At 42.4% G+C, this 24,852-nt stretch overlaps 1 protein-coding gene across 1 annotated transcript in view; it reads right to left on the minus strand.

Annotated features, from left to right (window-relative positions):
- The window catches only part of LOC116981924 (vasoactive intestinal polypeptide receptor-like), a 61,008-nt gene extending 39,225 nt beyond the window's left edge, over positions 1-21,783 (minus strand). Inside the window, exons 1-2 of the mRNA XM_033035136.1 lie at positions 21,104-21,783; positions 911-1,013 (exon numbers count right to left, since the gene is read on the minus strand). Of these exons, the coding sequence (XP_032891027.1) occupies positions 911-1,013; positions 21,104-21,154 (154 nt within the window). The 5' untranslated portion in view covers positions 21,155-21,783. The remainder of the gene's footprint in view (positions 1-910; positions 1,014-21,103) is intronic.
- Positions 21,784-24,852: the final 3,069 nt, after the last annotated feature.

The raw sequence follows: 24,852 nt of genomic DNA on the forward strand, positions 1-24,852 counted from the left end.
ACCAGCACCCAGTGAAGTTGCTTCAAGACTTCTTTACCTTTATACTCCTTGCAATAAGAGCTAATATTACTTTAGCCATCCTAATTACTTACTGTACCTACACACTAATGCTTCTGTCCCACTTATGAAACCAAAACGGAAACCTCTGGAGACTTTGCGTCCCACCCAAGGGTTCCGTGCGGTTCCCGGAGGTTGCAGGTGGTTGCCGGAGGTTGCAGCTAGTGGAAGCAGGTAGGGAGACTGACAAAAAACCCCCGGTAATCTCCGGGAACCGCACGGAAACCTTGGGTGGGGCGCAAAGTCTCCAGAGGTTTCCGTTCAGGTTTCCTAAGTGGGACAGGGGCATAACACACTACAGAGGCCCAGAACTGTTTGCATCACAATATTATGGAATGGATCATCACTGTTTCAATAATAATTTGCTTTTTGATTCTGCTTCCCAAAGTGGATAATCTCACATTTTCTCCCAGTATCCTTCCTCTGATAACTTCTTGCCAACCTTCTTTGGTGACTTTGTGCCTTGCCCACAACTTGAGGGAGGACAATGATGATTTATTTTAATTGGGTGGCAACTCACTTCCCTCACTCCTGTACCTCATGTACAGTGAACATATAAATGACAAGAGATGCAAAGACCAGCTCATTGTATGCTGTCCCCTAATCCATGGGACAGATCCATTCATGGCATGAACCTTATGGTCAGTACCTCACTTTAGCAGAGAGCATGCTGTCATTTCCATGTCCATTTAGATAAACAGGAGCTGATCAGCCCAGGGTAACGGTCACTTCTCTGTTGATGCGACTATTGAACGGGGTGAAGAGTTCACAACAAATCCCACCCTGCTGTATGGAAAAGCCCCAAGGGACCCACAGTTACAAGTCCTTTCTGTTGCTTTGATATTTCACTCACCGGACTCCTCCTCCAGAAGGAAGGTTGAAACATCGGAAAGACACGACTCCTCTGCCAGCTGGATCTCCAATAAAAGCTCACAGTCAGGATGGATCATCACTGCCTGAAGAACAAATTCAGGAGGTTTGCTGAAGTATCCTTAAGTTGTGTGAGTTATGCAAGGCTGAACCACTAGCTTTATTGATGCTATTATTAAACAAAGTTGATCTCTCAATGACGAACACAATTGAATATGTTTCTAAGGTAGCACCTTTGGAATGTTTCAGAGATTGCCTCGCTGGCTCGATCAGTGGAACAAACTAACAGAGTATCCGTCCTCTGATACGCTCTTACAGTCACAACGTTTATGCAGCAAATCCAGTTCAACATCTCCTCAGTATTGTCAAAGTCAAAGTCAAAGTATCCTTTACTGTCATTCAGACTTTTCAGTCTGAACGAAATTGTGAATCTTGCAGTCATAACAGAGAACAAAACAACAGAACACACGATGAACACAGTTTAACATCCACCACATTGAGTCCACAGGCACCTCCTCACTGTGATGGAAGTCAAAAGTCCTTGTCTCTTCCCTCCTAGTTCTCCCTCTGCGTTGAGGCGATCCAGCTTTCGATGTAGGGACCCCGCCGGGTGTTGGTAAGTCCCGCGGCTGAATCAGAGCTCCGTGAACGGGCCGGTTCAAACTCTGCGGCCCAGGGGTCGCCATGGTATACATTGTGTGGAATTAGTGATGGTGCTAGTTTGCTGTAGCGAAGTTTGAAAGGCACCAGCCTGAGAGGACAATGCATTTGGAGGGAGGGGAGGGAGACTGGAGCAATTGCATTAAAGTGATACACATTGTTCAGGTCATCTGGGATGCAGGGTTCATCTAGGCTCCTGCAACCCATCTTTCACACCAACACCCAGGGTGCTAACCTGCCCATCTGCCAATAATGGTGTCAATCTATGCCTCACTGGGCTGCACAACTGAAATACCATTTTGAGGTTAGACACAAAATGCTGGAGTAACTCAGCGGGAAAGGCTGCATCTCTGGAGAGAAGGAATGGGTGACATTTCGAGTTGAGACCCTTCTTCAGACCTATGCCAAGTTCCTGGATGTAAATATCACTAACAATTTATCCTGGTCCAACCACATTGACGCCGTGGCCAAGAATGCACATCATCAACACCTCTACTTCCTCAGAAAGCTATGGTAACTCGGCCTGACTCCAATGGCTATTTCTATATTTGCATAATAGGAAGATTCCTATCTGGATACATCAGATTGGCAACAGCTCTGCCCAAGACTGCAATAAATTGAATAGAGTAGCTGAGTCCATCACACAAGCCAAACTCCCCCCTAATCGACTTTATCTATATTTTTTATGTTGCCACGAGAAACCAGCCGTAATCGAGGACCAGTCACACCACAATCATTCTCTCGTCTTCCCTCTCCCGTCGAGAAGATATGAAAGCTTGAAAGCAAGCGGCACCAGCTTCAAGAACAGCTTATTTTCTGCTGTTATCAGACTCTTGAACAGACTCTCTCTCGCATGCTAAGGATGTATTCCTGATCTACCCCATTTACCTCATAGCAATTCTTTCTTGCACTTTTTTAAATCAGCTTTTTATCTGTAGTATTAACATTACGTTCTGCACTGTGTATTTTCCAATTTGCACTACCTGATATACTTATGTATGGTATGTTTTGCCTGGATAGTGTGCAGGTGAGGTTAGAAAAAAAAGTATCAAATATTTAAGGTAGGAAGGGGAAGATAACTGACAAACTAGCTGAAGTTAGAGAACGTAAAATTGTAGCAGACAGAACATTTGCACGTTTTTTTAAAAAAATCAAGGAGGGACAGGTTAGCAGAAGGACTATTAGGTATTTGTAACACATGGCATAGCTTTTATACTAACTGATGTGAGTTTTACGTTTTTAAAGAAGTGAGAACGTCTAGGGAACAATAGACTCATTAGTTCTACACGAGTGGGAGGAAAGATAATGGAAGCCATAATCAAAGATAGAACAGAAAAATTCTCCAGAAACTGGGGGGGGGGATAAAGAATCATTAGCAAAGGACGAAGAAACATCAAAACTTCCATAAACGTATTGAATTCTTTGAAGGGATGACAATAATGGATAGAAAAGGTCAACATGCAAAATGTAATGAATCGGGATTTTCTAAAGGCCTTTGTTAAAGTATTGTACAGGCAGGGGATGGAAAGAGGAACTTCATGGAACTGGACACAAGTACAAGGATGGAATTTATCAATTATAAAACAGGAAGAGGTGTTTAAAATTATTTATTTGGGCTGGTAAAAGGTGAAATGTATTCAATAGGTGATTTGGAATCACACAAACAATTCAACCACAAAACAGAGAAAGATTGTAACAAAATATGCACAGATGTTAATAAACCTGCAGAACGGAAATGGCAGAGGCAGTGGGGCCTAACGCGCATTCTAAATCATCTAAATGGAGCAAAGGGTTGATGGATAAGTATATCAGGTAGTGCAAATTGGAAAATACACAGTGCAGAACGTAATGTTAATACTACAGATAAAAAGCAGATTTTAAAAAGTGCAAGAAAGAATTACAAATAAGAAGGCTATAAAAATGAAAATGGAGTTCATCTCTATGGGATTAGAAACAAGTAGAGTTCTGTTAAACTTGTGGTACTTGGGTTAGACCAGGGTTGGGGAACCTTTTCATGTTGGAATGCCGCATTGTTAGCTGTAATCTAATAAGGCTGCATCCAAGATACTTCAATTGGATATACTTCAAAATGTATCCTTTTGGAGTATTGGGTGAAGTTGTTCTGTTACGTTGAGGGCTAATTCATGCTGCCAATCAGTTATAGTTCTCATTGAAAGAGGCAGTTGTTTGTACTTTGAAACCTTATCGGGGTCTAAGCATCCTACAACTTCGACAATGCATTCTTGTATGATTTCTGCATCGCTAAATGGCCTCCCTTTCCCCCACCCCCGAGTATATAAGCTACTTTGGTAGCATTATATCCGGGTTTTACCGCTGCTTGAAATAACTGCCTTTGCCTTTGCTTTTCATCTTTTAATTTCTGCAATGCAACCTTTCGCGCCTCTCTCTCTAATTTGAAATATTTGTGGTCCTTATGAGTAGCATAATGCTGATGAGCACTGAATTTCTTCAATGTTGATATTGCAGTATCACAAAGCGAGCAAATGATCTTATCTTTAGCAGAAACAAGATAATATTGCAGTTCCCAATCCTAATTAAAAACTATTTTTCTTCCACCAGCATTCTCTTCGTTTTCTTTGACGGGCTGTTAAGCAGACAGAATTTAAAAAAATCAAACAAATATGCTGTTTAACTATTCTCAAATTCAACTTCAAACTGAAAACCATGTGCACTTCTATCAAAAGTTGATAAGGCTGAAGACTGGACGGCCAGCGGACTCTACCCCGACATTTTCCTCTCATCAACCAGCCTCAGGTGGTGGTGGCGCCAGTCAGGCAGGGAGGTTAACGTACATTCTGGAGTCGCATTAGAACTAAATCATGAGCATAACAGGTGTTAATGCTGGCCCTTGTGGCTAAAGGTATCAGGGGGTATGGAGAGAAGGCAGGTACAGGATACTGAGTTGGATGATCAGCCATGATCATATTGAATGGCGGTGCAGGGCCGAATGGCCTACTCCTGCACCTATTTTCTATGTTTCTATGTTAAAATAGCCCTCATGACTTACTAATGTTTTAATTGTGGCTGTCAGTCAGGGAGGATTATTTTGTTGAATCTTCTTTTACTCTCTGGTATTTTAAACGTTCATTTTAAGATTAAAATAAAAATAATAAAAGATGAACAAAAACATATTAATAAAAATAAAAGTATTTGTTCTACAAAATTTGGATTCATTCAGTTAATGGCCTAGAAGGCCGCAGGTTCCCCACCCCTGGGTTAGACACTATGTAGAACACCATACACGGTTCTAATCTTCTACATCTGTAATAAAGGTAGAAGCACTGGAGACTGTGCAGAATTGAAACCTGCTAAAGATGATGAAAGGTTATAATCACCAGGGAGGACTGGTGACAATTTCCTCCGGAAAAGAGGCAGCTAAGTGAAGATTAAACAAAATTAATTAAATTATGGGTTGTATTGGATTTGTAGGACAGACAAAGGAAAAATATTTTCTTACGCGAGAATCTAAAACTAGCGCCAAAAGTATAAGATAGCAATACATTCGACAAGGAATTTTAGAGTGAATTCTTCATGCAAAAAGAGGTATGGTTATTAAAAGGGAGGGAAGCACAGATGCACAGAGGGGTAGATGGAGAAGACAATGAGGTACGTGGGAGGAAGCTCACTTTAAATGACCACCACTAAAACAATCCACCTTCCAGAGCCACAGGTGCATCTCACTCCAAATTTCCCCCTCTGAAGCCAATGTTGAACTCTATCTACCTTCCTTTCCATGACCTGATCCCTCTAGCACACCGAGGTATTTTGTGAAAGCAGGTGCGTTTATGTCTACTTAATGGAAAAACACGATTGCCTCTTGCCTTGCAATTCACAACTCACTCCTGGATCATTGAGCAGACTCTGTTCCTGCGTTAAATTTATTTTACATATTAAATTTAATGCACACTATTTTATTGAATACAAATTCCATGTGTGGATTTGTAATTTCAGTAACAGGTACCTGCTTGCAGAATATGTGGGGATAAGGTTGGCACTCTCTGTTTACAAGTACAGGGGCACCGTGTTTCCATGGTGTCTGCAATAATGCAGATTTTGTTATTCAAGTTGGATAAGACTCAGCAGAATAGGTAATCAGCAGGGAATGTGCTACGTATTTTTCTGAACTATGAAGTTGGAGTTTGCACTGAAGCCGTTTGTCCATCCTGGCTCTGGTGCCCTGACTCTGAGTAGATTACCAGATCTGCAATTTACAAGCGCAGGGTCCAAAGTCCTGATGCAGGGTCTTGACCTGAAAAGTCTACCATTTCTTTTCATCCCCTCAGATGTTGTTGGACCCATTAAGTTCCTCTAGTAGATGTTTTTTCTTGGTGCAGGGCCAAAATATATTGAGATATCAAAGGAGAAGCCATGGCAAGTAACATTCAAATCCCACTATTACCACTGGAATGGAGGAGTGTCCTCATTGTTCTCATCAGTATTCTCGTTATCTATAGCCTGGTTGCACCAGCTTTAACTATCAAATACCACAATATCATGAGAATATCCTAGTTAATAATAAATTATAATGCAAGATAATGTAAGAGGAATTTGACTTTCTTTGGATTATGAAGCTTTGTAATTATGTGCTGTAGAAGAACTGGGTAATCAGGAAGTTAGAGGCCTTCATTCAAGCTGCTTCTTGTTATGCCCAAGTAAAATACCATTGACAATAGTAGGAGCAGATGTATTTCCTTTGGAGTTGGTAATCTGTAAACAGGAACGTCTGTGGGTAGCTGACATTAATGTGAGCAGCAGTTTGTGATTGATAGAACCACAAGATGACAAGTGTATCAGTGATATACTCTGTGATTGATGTGTTAGACGTCATTGCTGCAACTCTGTATAAACATACGACTACGTTTCCAAAATAATATAAAAATATGCCGTATGACTTTGCTCATTAGAGTGGTATCTTGGGAGAACCAGAAGTATCACTGGATACTTCTGGATTGTAACATTTCCAGCCACTCCCGTCTGACGCAAAAGTAAAGTTTGTTGGCTTACCTAACCTATTGTGAGTTGTCAGGTTTAAGAAATGAACCACAACAATCAGAAAGAAAAAGGCAGGAGCAAGCTTTGGGGATGGGAGAATAGAACCTTGTTATGATGTGAGAGATTTTCACTACTTTGGAAAACCAGGGTTTGGCACATTCGTTCACTAGTCTTGCACTGCATGTTGTTCGCAGAATGTTCACCTTCCACCAGGAAACGAACATTGGATGAGTTAGGTAATGGAGTCAAAGTACTCATTCAATGGAGTCAGTTAAATATATAAACACCAGAAAGTTGATGGATCTCTCCTAGTTTGGAAGTCTGATGCCACTTCCAAGGCAGGAAAATGGGGTTGAGAGGGAAAGATAGATCAGCCATTAATGAATGGTGGAGTGGACTTGACGAGCCAAATGGCCTAATTCTGTTCTCACCACTTATGAACAAATAAACACAAGGCTGGCAAGACATGGCTGGAATAAGGGAAGTCTCATGGCCTTGCATTTTGTTTCATGGGAGCTTCTCCTGTTGGATACTCCCCAACATCCAGGTTCTTCGATCAACTTGAGCCCCCCCCCCCCCCCCCCACATAAGTCTGAAGAAGTGTCTCGACCCAAAATGTCACCTATTCCTTCGCTCCATAGATGCTGCCTCACCCGCTGAGTTTCCCCAGCAAAATATGTCGACCTTTGATTTTTCTGGCATCTGCAGTTCTTTCTTAAACCTTTCACTATAGAGCCATCTCAAAAGGCAAATTGACTGCTGCAGACAGAAAAAATCAATTATTTTTATTGGACGCCTCATTTACTGATCCCATTCACTTTAACAATTTAGATAAGAAACGTTTTTATATGCCTAAAATTGTGCATAATTTGAAGCTATTAGACTCTGGCAAAATAGAAACTGTGCAGTCAACTGTAACAATATGTTCTTCTAAGATGCCAGACTACTGAGAGTTATATTTTTCTGGCTAATATTTGAAAAATGCTCTGTAAATATCTTCCTTTATCCGTTTGTGTGATTTTGGAGGCAACAAGGCAAGTGCAATTTCCTTCACACAAAAACTGCAAACTTTTGCTGGAAATGGAAGTGAGTAATGTGAAGCTCAGTTTCTGTTCATTTTTACTTTATTTCTCGTCATTTTCAATTTATTCAAATATAATCCATTTAATAACTCCCAGCATCAACATAACCAACTGGTTTGTTCTTGACTTTTGTGACGTTTCTTAGCACTTTTTGTCAATTTTAGAATCAATGTGCAGTTAACTAGATTTTATTTGCAGAGGTGTTTTGTTTAAAAATTGATTTCATTTTCACCTGTAGTTTTTCAGCAAATTGTGCAAAAGTCAAACACATCATATGTGTTTTGAAGTGACTGCTTTTTCCAATTCACCCAACCATGCAAATCATTACCTCATCTTATTTTGTGGATGCAATAATGACTTCAACATCAATTACCTACGGACAGAAATTGGCATCAAAAGATTGCAACCTACAACTTTCAAGATTAACTTTTAATAAAGCAAATACGTCGCACTGGAAGTGGCTAATCCTGAATGATTTATAGTGTTCGCCTGGGGACCTTCGTTGTATACTTTATCAATCCCACCAGTCATTCTCATGTATTAAAAATCTTCCTACACCACACTATTATTAGTTCACAGATGCCCCAGTCTGAGGTCCTGATGTTCCTGCTGCATGTAACGGCTTGGGACACAAGGTGCTAAAAGTGGGACGAGAAAGAGGTCTCAAAAAAGCACATCAGCGCCTCTACTTTCTGAGAAGATTACGGAGAGTCGGATTGTCAAGGAAGACTCTCTCTAACTTCTACAGGTGCACAGTCGAGAGCATACTGACCGGTTGCATCGTGGCTTGGTTCGGCAATTTGAGCGCCCTGGAGAGGAAAAGACTACAAAAAGTAGTAAACACTGCCCAGTCCATCATTGGCTCTGACCTTCCTTCCATCGAGGGGATTTATCGCAGTCGCTGCCTCAAAAAGGCTGGCAGTATCATCAAAGACCCACACCATCCTGGCCACACACTCATCTCCCTGCTACCTTCAGGTAGAAGGTACAGGAGCCTGAAGACTGCAACAACCAGGTTCAGGAATAGTTACTTCCCCTCAGCCATCAGGCTATTAAACCTGGCTCGGACAAAACTCTGATTATTACCAACCACTTTCTGTTATTTGCACTATCAGTTTATTTATTCATGTGTGTATATATTTATATCATGGTATATGGACACATTTATCTGTTTTGTAGTAAATGCCTACTATTTTCTGTGTGCTTAAGCAAAGCAAGAATTTCATTGTCCTATCCAGGGACACATGACAATAAACTCACTTGAACTTGAACTTGAACTCTATCTCAGGCCTGCCAGAGCAGAACATGGTGGAAAAGCTCTTACTGATCAATGAACATCGGTGACTCAAATGGCAAGATCGATGATGTTACCCCTACCTGTAGCTGTTGTGCTGATTATATGTAAAACAACAGCAAGTGCCATTAAGTTTAGGGTTCCTTTTTGATACCAAAACCTGGACCAAATTTCATGACCAACTAATGATTTAAGGAGGTAGAAAAGGAGGCCAACTTCAGGAATGAGATGCTTCCAAGGCAGCACAATTGACAGTGGAGGACTGGGTTGCAAAGCCACATCTGTGAAGTAAGGGTGCATTTAACCGTAATTACTTGGAAATGAAGTCTTTTGGCAGCTGTAGCGGCGCAGCCTTGCGGAGGTGTGGACAGGAGATTCTGCGGCGGCAGGCGAGACTCGAGGATGGTCTGTTGCCTCCCTGGTGTCAGGGTTCAAGATGTCTCGGACTGACTTCAGAACATTCTCGAGAGGGCAGGTGAGCAACCGGAAGTGGTTGTGCATGTGGGCACAAACGGCGTTGGGTAGAAGAGGAAGGTGGTTCTGCAATGCGACTTTAGAGAGTTAGGAAGAAGACTGAAAAGCAGGACTTCTAGGGTGGTTATCTCTGGATTGCTTCCTGTACCTTCTGCTGGTGAGGGCAGGAACAGGGAGATAGGAGATCTGAATGTGTGGCTGTGGGGGGGGGGGGGCTGGTGCAGGGAGTTAGATTGATAGACCACTGGGATCTCTTCTGGTGTAGGGGTGACATGGACAAAAGAGACGGGTTACACCTTAACAGAGGGGGACCAACGTTCTGGCATGCAGGTTTGCTAGTGATACATGTGTGGGTTTAAACTAAATAGCGGGGGGAGGGGCTGACAAATTGGGAGTATATAGATGGAGTTAAAGGGGAAGTGAGTGCAGGATAAGGTGCAAAAGACTCCCAAATTAATGGGAAGGAAAGTTCGAGAAGGAATAAGGGAGTAAGGTCAGGGGCAATGACCAGTGTGAGAGGGGAGGTGAATATCAAAGTGATGGATGTTTATGTTAAATCTATTGTGTATTGTGTTCTTTTTACTTGTATGGCTGTATAGTAACTCAAATATCACTGTACCTTAATTGGTGCATGTGACAATAAATGTGAACTTGAACAGACCCTAATGGGAGTTGTCTACAGGCCCCCCAAATAGTAATCTGGATATAGGGTGCAAGTTGAATCAACAGTTAAAATTGGCATGTAGCAAAGGGAATGCTACGGTGGTTATGGGAGATTTTTACATGCAGGTAGACTGGGAAAATCAGGTTGGTATTGGACCCCAAGAAAGGGAGTTTGTGGAGTGCCTCTGAGATGGATTCTTAGAGCAGCTTGTAATGGAGCCGACCAGGGAGAAGGCAATTCTGGATTTAGTGTTGTGTAATGAACTGGATTTGATAAGGGAACTCAAGGTAAAGGAGCCATGAGGAGATAGTGAACATAATATTATGTTTTAATCTACAATTTGAAAGGGTGAAGGGAAAATCGGAAGTGTCAGTATTACAGTTGAACAAAGGGGACTATGGAGGCATGAGGGAAGAGCTGGCCAAAGTTGACTGGAAAGAGACCCTAGCAGGGATGACAGTGGAACAACAATGGCAGGTATTTCTGGGAACAAAAACATAAGATGCAGGATCAGGTCATTCCAAAGAGGAAAATAAATTCTAAGGGGAGTAAGAGGTGGTCGTGGCTGACAAGGGAAGTCAAGGACAGTATAAAAATAGAGAAGAAGTATAACATAACAAAGAACGGAAAGCCAAAGGATTGGGAAACTTTTAAAGAGCACAGAAGATAACTTAAAAAGGTTGCCGTGGCTGCTGCCGCGATCTTGTTGAAGATGGCAGAAACTGCAGAGAATGTAGTCATTGAATGTACAGGCCGGGGAGTGGAAGGTGTGGACAAGGAGAACCTTAACCTGGGAAAAATAGAGCAGAAATAGCTACCATCTCCCAACACTCAAGAAAGTTTTCAATGGGAGAAAAAAAGTAAGTTGGGATTTCTAAAAGTGAGAATATCGCCACTTTGAGGTTTCTCAGCGGATCCTTGACTTGGTGTTAGAGCAGAATGTGGTGCCTACTTAGTGCACCGAAAATGGGCAAAATCTAATTTCCACACTGCAGGGCACTGACGAAGACACAAGTATGCAACAGAGAGGGATATTTAATGTAACTCACAATATTCTTGGGCTAGTCCAAAACCAATCTCCCAAAGATGCTACTTGGACTTGGCCATCTGTGTATGCCCAGCACTTTCCGTTTTATATGAAAGCCAATTCTGCATCCACAGATGGCAGTAAATTATTCAGGGTGTCCGAACACTGGCAAATGTTGCTGATTTGTGGAAACATTCATGTCAGATATTCAACTGTGCAGGAAACTGAAAAAAATGGATTACTTCTGGCAATTATGCAGAATTGCAAATGAAGTGCAAAATTTGTAAGATATAAAAAGTAATAAAATGCAGAGGAAATAAATGACCGTGGGAACAATGTTCCTACCAATAATAGTAGCACAAAATATATTTAACTACATTTAATATATGCTAATCAATTTAAATTGAGTTCATAGAGATATTAAAATGGTTCATAGATTAATAATATTTGAGTATGTTAACAATTCCATTGGAAATACTACTCAGAATAATTTTGACTCACAAAAATGTGTCAATAAAATCAAATGTATTTATCACTTTCATTGTCTGGGTAAAACAGAATATGGAGAATCCATTAGCACGGCAAAAAATTGTATATGTACATGTGTATATAAAGTCCAGTCTGTGTCAGTGGTTATATATATTCAGTTTAGATCTGAGGGTCTCCAATAGCTCAACTCATGCAGTATTTTATCGTCTGAATTTTGATGTTCAGCCGAAAATACACAGCTATGAGTTCAGCACTTGTCTGAAGGGTCTCGAGCCAAAACGTCACCCATTCCTTTTCTCCAGAGATGCTGCCTGGCCCACTGAGTTACTCCAGCTTTTTGTGCCTACTTGCAAATAATCAGCAGTTCCAGCCTTTCTATTCTACATTTCCTGTTTTTTCTTTCTTTTCTATTTTTATATTCCCCTCTTTACAACTCCTCCAGACTTGACCACTTCCTATTCACCAATATATGTCATTGACCCGCTGTGACCCTCCATCCCGTCACAAACCTCCTCTTTCATCCTCTCCACCCTTTCATTACTTTTAAAGCTTGTTGATCTTTTTAAACAAAAAGCTGACAACGATCAATGGCATCTTTGCTTAGGCTTGCGTCCACACAGACCAGCTGGCACTGCATCAAACACAGGAACCAGTTTGCAGCACACATTTCTTTAAGGGAGCACATGCCCAATCCATATTTTTTCCATCCTTCCTTTAATGATAAAAAAAGGATAAATCAAAATCCATTCTCCATGTGCTTTGCTTTGGCAACAAGTTTTTCAGATGATTGGATTAATTGACTGTCCTTCCCCAACTGACAGAAGGTGGATTTCACTGCCTTCTGGCACTCTGCTGTTGGTTTGGTGAAATTCATCCCCCTTGTGACTTTAATCCTTGCTAGCAGCAGGTCTTTGGCACCTCCACCACCACCTTATTTTGCCCCCCTCTGTTTGCTTTGCTGCACCTTTCTGGTTTCCCTGCACTGCGAAAAACACCTGTACACTCGGCTTGAGCTGTGTACAGTGTGTGATTACTTGGGTTGAAGCGTACATTGTGTTCACTGCTGATGTAGCTTGACCAGTCCCACCTACTGGGGGAGAGGGGAGTGCAGGGGAGAGATATGTTTAAGCTTTGCCTTCCTTCACAGTGAGGAGGACTCACTGTGATGGATGTTTATGTGAATTGAATTGTGTTGGTGTGTGTCTTGGTTCTTTTTTTTGTATGGCTGCAGAAACCAAATTTCGTTTGAACCTCATGTGAGGTTCAAATGATAATAAAAGGTATTGTATTGTATTGTATTGTACTGAACTGCACGACTTCCAAATATAGGCGAGGCAGTTTCCTGATCTACCGCATCACAGCTCTCCATTCTTTCCATACACCATTTCAGTACAGCATCCCCCAGCCAGTGTCAGTGTAGCCTTGCTGTACATTAACAACATGGGACATGTTGCTTTAAACCCCCAGGTTGATGGCTTGCTCCATGTGGACATTACATGTTGCTCCTGGGTCGACTTGAAATGTCACTTGCTGTTTTTGCTACATCTTGGCAAAAATGCATTCAAAGTGCTTTCCTTTCACAGAACAAACCTCATGTGGCATTCAGTACATTGTGTTCAATTGATATGCTGAATCTGACAATGTCTCCATCCCTACTCTGCTTATCACAGCATAGAAAAATATAGCACATAGGAACTTGTACTCAAAGCCTCTTGCAAAAATGGTCCACTTAACATTCAGCTCTTCAAGCCTGCTCCACCATTCAATACAACTCTGGCTGATTACTTTAGACTTTAGAGATACAGCGTAGAAACAGGCCGGCCCACTGAGTCCAAGCCGACTAGCATTTACCCCATACACAAGCACTATCCTACACACTAGGGACAATTTACCAAAGCCATTTAATCTAAAAACATGTACATCTTTGGAGTGCGGGAGGAAACCGGAGCACCCAGAGGAAACCCACGTGGTTACAGGGAGAACATACAAACTCCATAAAGATAGCACCCGTAACCAGGATCGAACCCGGGTCTCTGGCGCTGAAAGGTAGCAATTTTACCACTGCGCCACCCTTTGTCATATATTCTTATTCTCACCTTCTCTGTATATATCCGTTGATTCATTTTGTGATGAGCAATCTACCTCCATCTCAAAACATATTCAATAACTTGGCCTCCCCAGCGTTCTATGAAAGCAAATTCCCCAGGTTTACCTCTCGCAGAGTGAAGAAATGTCTCCAAGATCTCAGCCCAACATGTTATATCCCATATTCCAAGTCCATGAACTATCATCATCAGTTCTCCCCTCAGCCCGCCTTTATAAATCTATCCGAAAACCATTCAATGAGTTCCTCCATCTTTCTTCTGCACTGTTGAATACAGATCCAGCCAACCTGATCTCTACTTGTATGTCAGAACTGTCCACCCAGCAATCAACCTGTGAACCTTCACTGCAGTTCTCTGTGGTAAGTATATCCTTATTTAGATAAGGACACCAAAGCTACACATAATAATCCAGGTATGTTCTCATTAAAGCCCTGTATAATTGCAGCTAGATGTCTTTGCTCCTGTGCACAAACCCACCTGCAGTAAATGCCTAGGTACCGGTTGTCTTTTTAGTTTTTGCTGCATCAGTGAATTAAATTCTATTGTTCCCTTCATTGCATATAGTTTGTTTTTTGTAAATTCACATGTTATGCTCTTTTCCCCCACGCGAGACATTTCATTTGCAGCCTCTGAGATTGCCACCCACAATAGGTGCAGCATTTAAACCATTTTGACTGAACTTTCTCTGCTCTGCCTCTTGCCTTGTGTTCACATGTACTACCCACTGCTGACCACCCGAAATTTCTGGCCTGACTTTAGATAGCTCTGCAGTACTGTGTACCTAAAATGCACTTTCATCAAGTTAAACTTGACCCACCTTTTCACTGTTCCCTCAGGCTGGATTCCCGCACTCCACAAATAATCCTGTTATAACTACTAATTGTCATCAAATGGTGAGCTACTGTTACCTCAAGAAGCCAACTTCAATAACAATCATCATCCCTTGTTTGCGGTTCAGTGGAAGACCGACCGCCTCAATAAAAATTTGTGTCCTTGTGTAGTTCCATATCAAAGTCAACTTTGGACACAGTGTGCTCCATGTCCACCCTCCAACTAACACAACCTTCAAAACTGGTTCTCTGCTAATTGTCCTGATTCTGTTCAAAATTATCAAAGGATTTTTCTTGCTCCTGGTGTGTAAACTCTTTCATTTTAAAATGTGTGTAACAACTTTAATGCCGCTTCAGACGCTCAAATGAGGGATTTGTCATGGGACAACTCTCTGCCCTTATCAAATGCATCAACACCCTAACTTCCATCCAACATGGTTTATTTGCTGTTACAGCTCAATATCTCTAACATCAACCTTTCTCTTTGTTACCTACTGTAAATTCTTCAGACAGGTTGCTGCAATTCCAGTGTTTTATTTATTCCACTGTGCTCTCAAGTGTGTCTCAATGCACTGCCAAGTTGGGATGATTCGCACCTGCTCTTTGGCATTCAGATTTAGATAGAGATTGATGTGTAGAGTTTATCAACAAGCCCACCTAACATCTAAGGGCTGCACAGTGGCACAGCTGGTAGAACTGCTGCCTCACAGTGCCAGACACCCTGGGTCAATCCTGACCTCAGATAGTCTGTGTGTGTGGAGTTTGCACATTCTCACTATGACTGTGTGGGTTTCTTCCGGGTTCTCCAGTTTCCTGCCACATCCCAAAGACAGTTTGTAGGTTAATTGGCTCTCTGTTAAATCGCCCCCAGTGTGCAGGGATCAGGTGAGAATGTGGGATAACACAGTACTAGTGTGAAGGGGAGATTAATGATTGGCGTGGACTCGGTGGGCCAAAGGGCCTGCTCCCATTCTGTGTCTTTCAATCAATTACTAAGTTGAGCTGCCTGAGAAACAAGGAAGTAGCCAGTGACTAACTAAAAACAAGGGTATTACACCAAACAAGTTTCAAGTGAGGGCCAACATTTCTCCTGTACAGGGCAACAGGTTCTTTATTTCTAATTCATTTTGTGATCCGAAGAGTTGCTGGCAAGGTCAGCATTTATTATCCTTCCCCAATTTGCTCTTGTAAAGTCAGATGACAGTTAACTTCAAGGGGAATCTACAGTTGACCACCCCCAACACTATTACTACTAATATAGTTTGCCCATTTCATATGAAGATGGAAGTGCCCAATGGGTAGTAAAAGCTCTATTTGGTGGCATGGCGTGCACCTGAAGCCCTCTTCCTTGCCCTTCTTGGGGTTATCTGTGCAGTTGGGAGATGCTTTTGCACATAGCTCCCATCCGCAGCAGGAATCCTCTTGTGTAAGAAGGAACTGCAGATGCTGGTTTAAACCGAAGATGGACAAAAAGCTGGAGTAACTCAGTGGGACAGGCAGTATCACTGGAGAGAAGTAATGGGTGACGTTTCGAGTCGAGACCCTTCTTTTCTGGAATCCTCTTTTCTAACAGAATAGCACATTACTTCAATTGGTTTCTGTGGGTGTTGGGGTCTGTGGAGTGATGAGATGGAAGTATATAAAATTATGAAAAGACAGATAAATAGGCAGAATATTTGCAAGTTTATTTTACACAGAGAGTGGCAGATCCCCAAAACACACTGCCAAGAAACAGATACAATGGTGATGTTTGAGGGATTTATGTAGACACAGAATGAAAGAACTTTGACCATGCACAGGCAGAGTGCAGTTTAAGTTGGCATTAGGGTCAGCACAGATATCATGGGCTGAAGGGCCTGTTTCTATACTGTACTGTTGCATGTTCAAGATCATAATTGACAAACATATTAAATAGTAGCAGAGCATATCAAGAATAGCAATGACTGCCTTTAAAAAAAAAATCAGTAGTTGTTCACCTCAATGTCTTTAGTTCTTGACTGTGCATTTGAGTAAAATCAATGATTTTGAAACAATAGTTTGTTAAAATTTAGCACTGTGTGATAATGAATGACTATACAAATCCATTGGCTGATTGAATCATAACATTTTGCACAGGCATGTTCCAGAGAGAACCACTGTATCACCGTGAGTAAGCAGTTGCCAGAGTCATCTCTGGTGATGATATTTCTAACCTTAAAATAATCAGATTTCTTCTGGGTTATTTTTATTACATACATACTTCTTAAAATAAAGTTATAATATACAAAGTACATAATGAAGATATCTCCCTGGGAATTCAGCCAGTAATGGAATAGCTAAAAAAAAAAGCATGGGACCTTGTGCAAAAGACTACTCCTGTGGAACTATCCCAAATAAAATACAATTTACCCATTTGTCCTTCACGGTTCATTCTCACAAGGACAATGGACTCATATACTCCAACACTTTACAAAATGGCAACCATTCAATTGAGATGTTGTAACAACAACCTTGGTTTCTCTCTCCAGCCTCATTGAACTTTTTTGGTTGCATGAAAAGAACACGGCAACTGTGCACAAATGCTAAATTCACCTAAAATGCTAACTAATTGAGTCTGCCCCTCATAGCTGCCCCATTAAATCAAATCTATTCCACCCTCCCTTGGCAGTCTCAGGCAATAACCATTCTCCATTAAAATGCTCCTACCTTTGCTCTTTAACAATGTTTTCCATTTTCTCTAAGCCTCACTATCAGGTCTCCCAACCATCCTCAACTTAACAACTGATACAGGGACATATATCTATCGGTCTTTAAGACCACCTCTGGTCTGACATCTATCTAGAAAAGCATAGCGACTCAAAGCTGCAGTTGCCGTTGTTGTTGACCTTCGGCAAAATCAGTAATAAAAGAGCATTTAAAGTGCTGTGAAAGCTAGACCTCCAGTAGCTCACCTTCTACTCCCCTGTCTGAGCCATATCTGCACTCATGTAACCTGCCACCTATAACAAATACTCAAATGCAGCTTTATCTTAGCAGAATGATATGCTGCAGTTTATACAAACTACTAATCTTGTCCTATGCAAAAGGATGCCATCCAAGAGAATTGCCAGAAGACAGATTTATATGATGTACATACCCGAGTGAGTAAGGACATGATGAATGAATTTTATTATTCCACACAACAGCCCAGTCAATGTTATAAAGAAAGACAATGTGCTGGAGTAACTCAGCAGATTAGGCTGCATTTCTGGAGAAAATTGACGTTTTGTGCCAGAACCCTTCTTTAGACATAAAGAACCTGATCTGATCCTATCCATGATATTCAGTCTGGCTCCTATGTGACTCCAACCAAACATTGTGGTTGCCTCTTGCTTGTTCTCTAAACTGGCTGAGAGAGCAGACATGGGAACTTTAGGAATGGACAGCAAATGCTGGCTATTCCAGTGACGTTTACACTCTGCGAAGGATTGAACGAATGTAAGAATTAAAAAAGAAAACTGATCCCATACTTGGAAAGTTACAGGTAAACATTTTTGTATCTTGAAGTAAGAGGTTTCCAAGGTTTAACAGTTGGCACTGATGAGCTATGAGAAGACCACACAGCTCATCCTTCAAGGGAAAAAATGCTTAGGTAAGAAAAAGAGTAACAATTACAACATGAGTCATGCTGATCAAAATCCAACTTTAGCTGCGAGCAAAATAATGCTGCAATAGGATCCATTACACATTGTTTAGGAAGATAATGGTTGATAAAGTCTGTTCTTCTGAGGTCGGTAACAGATCAGGAAGTCTTGTTTGAGGGACACAGCTTTCAGTGAACAAACACCAGCTATATACATGAATAGGACATCTTCAAAGATTCTTTAGAAGTGATTTCCACCACATGTACCTTTGATGTTGGCAAAATATGACGCGCCACTAGGAAGAAAATTTAACGGACTTGAAACATAGAACTGAAAACTGCTCAGAGCTGTAACGATCCCTTGAAATTGATCAATAAAGTCCATTCTGTATCCTACATTACAAGATGCAGCTTCTTATTCAGTGTGGTTGTGATCATAATAGGACAAAGATTATTAACACTGTCTAGCCATTCCGAAACTGTACTCTGTGCAGTCTTAGTCTGCAGTCTTCAAACAGTGCTTTTGTAATCTCACACAGTGCACTGGCTAATCCCATGCAGCACACTGCATAATTCTATTCAGCAAAAAGGAATGGAGGAGCATAGGAATTCAGTGGGTCAGACAGCATCTGTGGAGGGAAATAGACAGTCGACATTTTGGATGGGAACCAACGTTTTGGATGGGAACCATATGCAGTATCCCGGTGGGAAGGGATAACATTAGTACTTGTAGTGCTGTATGGGACATTAAATAAACTGAATAATTCAGGCAATAACACCTGAAGAACATTTTACATATCCCATACACAGACCAATCCCATTGTATTTAAATTACTCATGATCCAGGTTTACCGACATACAATGCTCATATGGTTTTAATCCCGAAGTGTACTCCAGCTACCAATCCAACTAATCCAAACAATGCACTAGCTAATCCAGAGTCCCTCCACTAAATCCAGAAGGATCAGTGGCTAAATTTCTATTGTACTTCAAATAACCCTAAATAGTTTACAGTCAATTCCAAGCAGCACTCCTGCTGATCCCGAGAACCCGCATTGATTTTATACAAAAGTCCATCAGTGAATGTCACAGAGTAACAGTGGGTCATGACCAACACGTCCACGTATCAGAATGCAAGTACTGGAGCATCTAGTGCATTTTTTTTGGCATGATTCCATTCTCAGCGATCAGTAATTTTGTCTAAATTCCTCACGTCTCAGATATTATAAGAGTACAATTACAATGATCATCATTAGCTTGATGACCCCAGCATGGATTATCCTGTAGCCAGAGATAGACTCACCTACAATAACACAACAGCTGCTGAAGGATTGTATTGGAGCATGTTACAGATTTTTAAAATAAATTTAGCAGATTTATTAAATGACCCTTTCATTGAGCACAATAAAAGATTCTGATTAATTAATATTTAGACACAAATTGCTGGAGTAATTCAGCGGGACAGACAGCATCTTGACAGACAGCAGGACAGACAGCGGAGTTAATTCAGCATTTGGTGCATCTTTGGTTTAAACCAGTATCTGCAGTTCCTTCCTACATAATTAATATTTAGTTTGTCAATCCACCTATCTGTACATTTCCCTGCTAATTATTGCATGCATCCCATCGACTGTCCATCCCATCGACTGTCTGCCCACCAGTCCCACTGTCTGCCCAGGGTTGTAGAGATAAAGGCAAGACATAGATATGTGGGACTAGCTCAGCGAGTTAACTTGGGCAGCATAGATGAGTTGGGCCATCTTTCTGTTTCTGTACCAAGACTAAGACTTTCTAAGATTCTCCAAGACTCTCTGACCATTACCTGCTCTGTCCTCTCCTACCCTTCATAGGCAAAGCCCAAGCAAACACGATGGGAGTAGTTGGTGTGGAGGTGCTATCGCTTGTGTGCGATGGTGCACTTTTCAGGAGAAAACAGGAACGGGTAACTGATTTTGGATGCCATTGATCATATTGAAAGACGGTGCTGGCTCTAAGGGCCGAATGGCCTACTCCTGCACCTGTTTTCCATGTCAAACTGAAATCGTGGTTGTAAAAACGATTTAGATGAAGAGCTGAGGATTTTCGCAGTGTCACAGCTCACATTTCTCAGACAGTGGTTCGTGGGACCTTTGGGCTGAGGGCTAATTTTCGTTTGCATTCTGTAGATGATATATGCATGTGACCCTTAATATAGTTACCTCATCACTACTAACCACTCCCCATATCACAAGTATAATTACAACCTCCCCACCCACATATCGCTCTCTAGTTTCCGTGACAGACCACGTACAGCTAGTGCTCTCTGTAATGCCACAGTATGAATAAAAGAAGTAAAGTCACAGTGTGTTGATAACACTTCTTTACACATTCCCCGAATCGGTGGCTGCCAATTCAAAGTCCATCGCTGGCCCCGAAGCAACCCGAACAAGCTGCGGTCGCGAAAGGTTTTGCAAACACGTACCCTGCTCGGCGACCCCCTTGCACCCTGCTTCTTTTCAGACCTTCAGTAAAATCAACGCCAGCAACCAAACAGTGACCGGAACACAATGAGAGGAGAATCATCAAGTTCATAGTGTACTCTGTACATTGTTTACCGTGCACTGTGTTTAAATAATCTGTTGTGCTGCTACAGGTAAGAATTCCGTTGTTCGATCTGGGACATATGACAATAAAACACTCTGGACTCTTGAAGTTCGCAGAGATCGCTGTGATCCCACACAGGCAGAACCGCTCCCACCCACCTGCCCTGGTTTCAGAAGATTGATAAAAGGATCGAATGAGTTTAAAACACTAATTTTAAATAAAAGGTTGTCACTGCTCTGAACGAAATTGCGTGACTTCTGCCAGCGAATGTAAACTGAATGAAGTGCAGAAAGTTAAAAGTACACCACAGGACATCAGACAGACTGCGAGACGCGGGAGTGTGAGTGTACTCACCGAGACGGTGCAGAGACAGCTGAGCAGCAGCGCGCCGGCTGCAGGGCACATTCCCGGGGAGTGGAAGCGGCTCGCCCGGCACAGCGCGGTGCAAGGGAGCGGGGAGCGGCGGACCCACGCCCCGGGGTGCGGGCAGACTCGGTGAGGGGCAGCACCTCAGCTCCAACAGTTCAAACCCAGCCTCGCTCATCGGGTTCAGGCTCACGGGCTCTTCCGATGTACAGTGCAAACAGCAATCTACAACAACTGGGGGAAATACATTTGACCTCGCTGGTGTATTAGTTGCACTGTGGATGGAAGTGGAGCTCTGGCGCTCGCCAGCCCGTGGGAGAGAAGGGATGGTCTGACCTCCCGCCACCTGCTAATTGCAGTTTCAACACTTCTTGCCCTCACGTTCCGGTTCCCTCCTAAAGGCCTCATGAACCGAATCTTTAAATAAAAAGGAGGGGAGAAATCAGCATCTTGGGTTTGGTGGGGAACTAAAGGTTGGCGAGTACAACCTCGCCCCAGTCCCAGTGACTTGTGGACGAGGCGGCGCCAAACACGCCCTCGCCAGTGACGCTATTACAGGACCAGCAATCCTTTTAAGGACGGCTGTCGAAGCTGTTAGAAACATCTCGCGTTAATCGTCCTTTTAATCAGACTGACATTGAATCATCTCCCTCCTACCTCAATGTCCTCCTCCTATCACCTTTTCCACCCCTTCCCTTTCTCTCTTCCTTCCTCCCCCTCTCCTCCCCTCTTCAAATCCATTTTCTCCTCCTCCACTCTCATCACCTGCCCCACTCTCAACCTGTTTCCCCTCTTCACTTTACATTCTTCTCTCTGCACCCCCACTCTTTCCATATCCTTTTGTTCATCCTTGCCCATTGTATCAATTCCCTTCTTTCTTCCCCCCTTCTCACCTTAACTTCTTCATTCCCCTTTCTCCCTCCCGCCACCCCTTCCCTCCAACTTCGTATTGCACTTTCTTCATATCACCATCTCAGTCCCTTTGTTCTCTCCTCCACCTGTCTTTCCCCCCTGTCTTCCCTTTCTTGCACACCCTCATCTTTCTCTCCCTTCCTCTCCTCACCCCCCTCCTCTCTCATCCATTTCCCCCCTCCCTCCTCTCCCCATTCTCCCTCAGGCCTCTTCCTTCACCTCACTCTGAGAAGCTCCTGCTCACAGACGACAAAGCACAGTTGAGCAGCACTACCCTTTGACCACTCAGTCCATCAAGCCTGCCCATAATTCAACATAAACATGGCCAATCTGCTCAAGTCAGGTCAAGTCAAGTCAAGTTTATTCGTCACATACACATACGAGATGTGCAGTGAAATGAAAAGTGGCAATGCTCGCGAACTTTGTGCAAAAAGACAAACAAACAAACAACCAAACAAACTACAAACAGAATGGAACAGAATCACATATTATTTTACATATTAAATATTGTGGGTGGAAGGAAAAAGGGAAAAAACAGCACTTAAAAAAAAAAAAAGCAGTAGAGTGGTACAGTAAAAGGTAGTCCCTGGTGAGATAGAAGTTTACAGTCCTAATGGCCTCTGGGAAGTAAAAACGTACAAACTCCAGGTTTTCACTCCTGTACTGAGCCAGTAAGTACCTCCAGTGATGTGGCCTCTTTCATTCTTCTCCCTCCTCTCATCGAGCAGAAGATACAGAAACTTGAAAGTGTGCAGCACCAAACTTGGGAGCAGCTTCTTCCCTTCTGTCATCAGGTTTCTTAATGGTCCTTCCACAACCTAGAGTGCTGTCCAATTCACCTCTACCCCATTGCGGACATTGGACTGTGTCTCTAGAACTGTTGCATTACAATGCTGAGAACTATATTCTGCATGCTGTATATTTTCCCTTTGCTCCATCATACTTGTCTGTGGCTTGATTGTGCTTCTATATAGTGTGTGATTTAATTGAATAGCCTAAAAACAAAGGTTTCCATGGTACCATTGTACACATGACAATAAGACATCTCCACCCAGACAATCTTCCAGGGTAGAAAATTACAGATAATTAACACCTTCTGCAAGAAGAAATTCCAATGCACCTCATAGAACATAGAACAGTAGAGTACAGGAACGGCCCTTCAGCCCATGATCTATGTGCTGAACAAGATGGCAAATTGATCTGGTCTCTTCTGCCTACACTTTGACCCATATCCTTCCATTCCTTGCATATCCATGTGCCTTTCCAAAAGCCTCTTATTACCTCTGCCTCCACCACCACCCCTGGCAGCCTGTTGCAGGCTCTTGCCACTCTCTGCGAAAAATGTGCCCCACGCACCATACCACAGTGGTGCAGCGGCAGAGTTGCTCCACTACAGCACCAGAGACCCGGGTTTCACCCTGACTATGGGTGCTGGTTGTAAGCAGTTTGTTTCTTCTCCCTGCGACTGTGAGTTTTCTCTCGGTTCCTCCCACATTCCAAAGATGTGCGAGTTTGTAGATTTACCGACTCCTGTAAATTGTCCCTTGTGTGTTGGGTAGAACTAGTGTACGGGGGAACACTGGTCGGCATGGACTCAGGTGGGCCTCTAAATTGCTGTACCTCTAAAGGTAAACAAAAGCACCTCCTGAACACTTTTCCTCTAATCTTAAAACTTAAGCCCTCCTGTCTCTACCATTTCATGGGAAATAGGTTCTGTCTGTCTAGCTTATCTATGCCTCTCATAGTTTTATATATTTCTATCAGGACTCCTCATCCTCTGATGTCCCAGAAGAAACAATCCAAGTTTGTCCAACCTTTGCTTATAGCCAATAGCTTCTAAAGCAGGCTGAATCCTAGTAACTTTATTCTGCACCCTCTCTAAACCCTCTCTAAAGCTTTACAAAGCTGCAATATGACTTCCTGTCTCTTATACTCATTGCCCCATCTGATGAAGCCGAGCATAACATACTGGGAAGCAAGGAACTGCAGATGCTGGAATCTTTTGCAAAAAATAAAAGTCCACTGAAACTCAGCAGGTCAGGCAGCATCTGTGGAGAGAATATACAGATGACTGATGTCTGAAGTCTAGAGCCCAAGCCGAAACCTCATTTGTCCATTCCCTTCACAGATGCTGCCTGACCCATTGAGCTCCTGCAGCCTTTTGGGTTTGTTTTTACCATGCACCTTCTTTACCTCTCTATGTGTTTGTGTTGCTACTTTCAGGTCGCAATAGACTTGGACCCCATCAATGATAACAACATCAATGTTGTTAAAAGTTCTGCCATTGACTGTATACTTGCCCCTTACATTATGACCTCCCAATGTGCAATACTTATACTTCCCTCATTTTTAAATGACTGTCCCCTTGAAACCTTTTCCACTTGTCTGATGAGTGGAAGTACCTCAATATTCTCCATATCAAGCTCCCTTACATTACCTGTTTCAATAAGACCAACCCTTGTGTATTCTTCTAAACCTCATACAGATCTAATGTTTAGGGGATAACATTCTTCTTAGTAGTTAGCTTTGTGAGTTTATTTTGATGTTAGCAACACATTGTGTTTAAGAAGGAACTGCAGATGCTGGAAAATCGAAGGTACACAAAAATGCTGGAGAAACTCAGCGGGTGCAGCAGCATCTATGGAGCAAAGGAGATAGGCAACGTTTCGGGCCGAAATGTTGCCTATCTCCTTTGCTCCATAGATGCTGCTGCACCCGCTGAGTTTCTCCAGCATTTTTGTGTACCTTTGGCAACACATTACACTGATAGGGAGTTCACCTGCACCTCAATGGCAACACTATTTCATCCATGGGGTGGGACAGTG

This window comes from Amblyraja radiata, chromosome 16 (assembly GCF_010909765.2).
Source record: "Amblyraja radiata isolate CabotCenter1 chromosome 16, sAmbRad1.1.pri, whole genome shotgun sequence".
Taxonomy (NCBI): Eukaryota; Metazoa; Chordata; class Chondrichthyes; order Rajiformes; family Rajidae; genus Amblyraja; species Amblyraja radiata.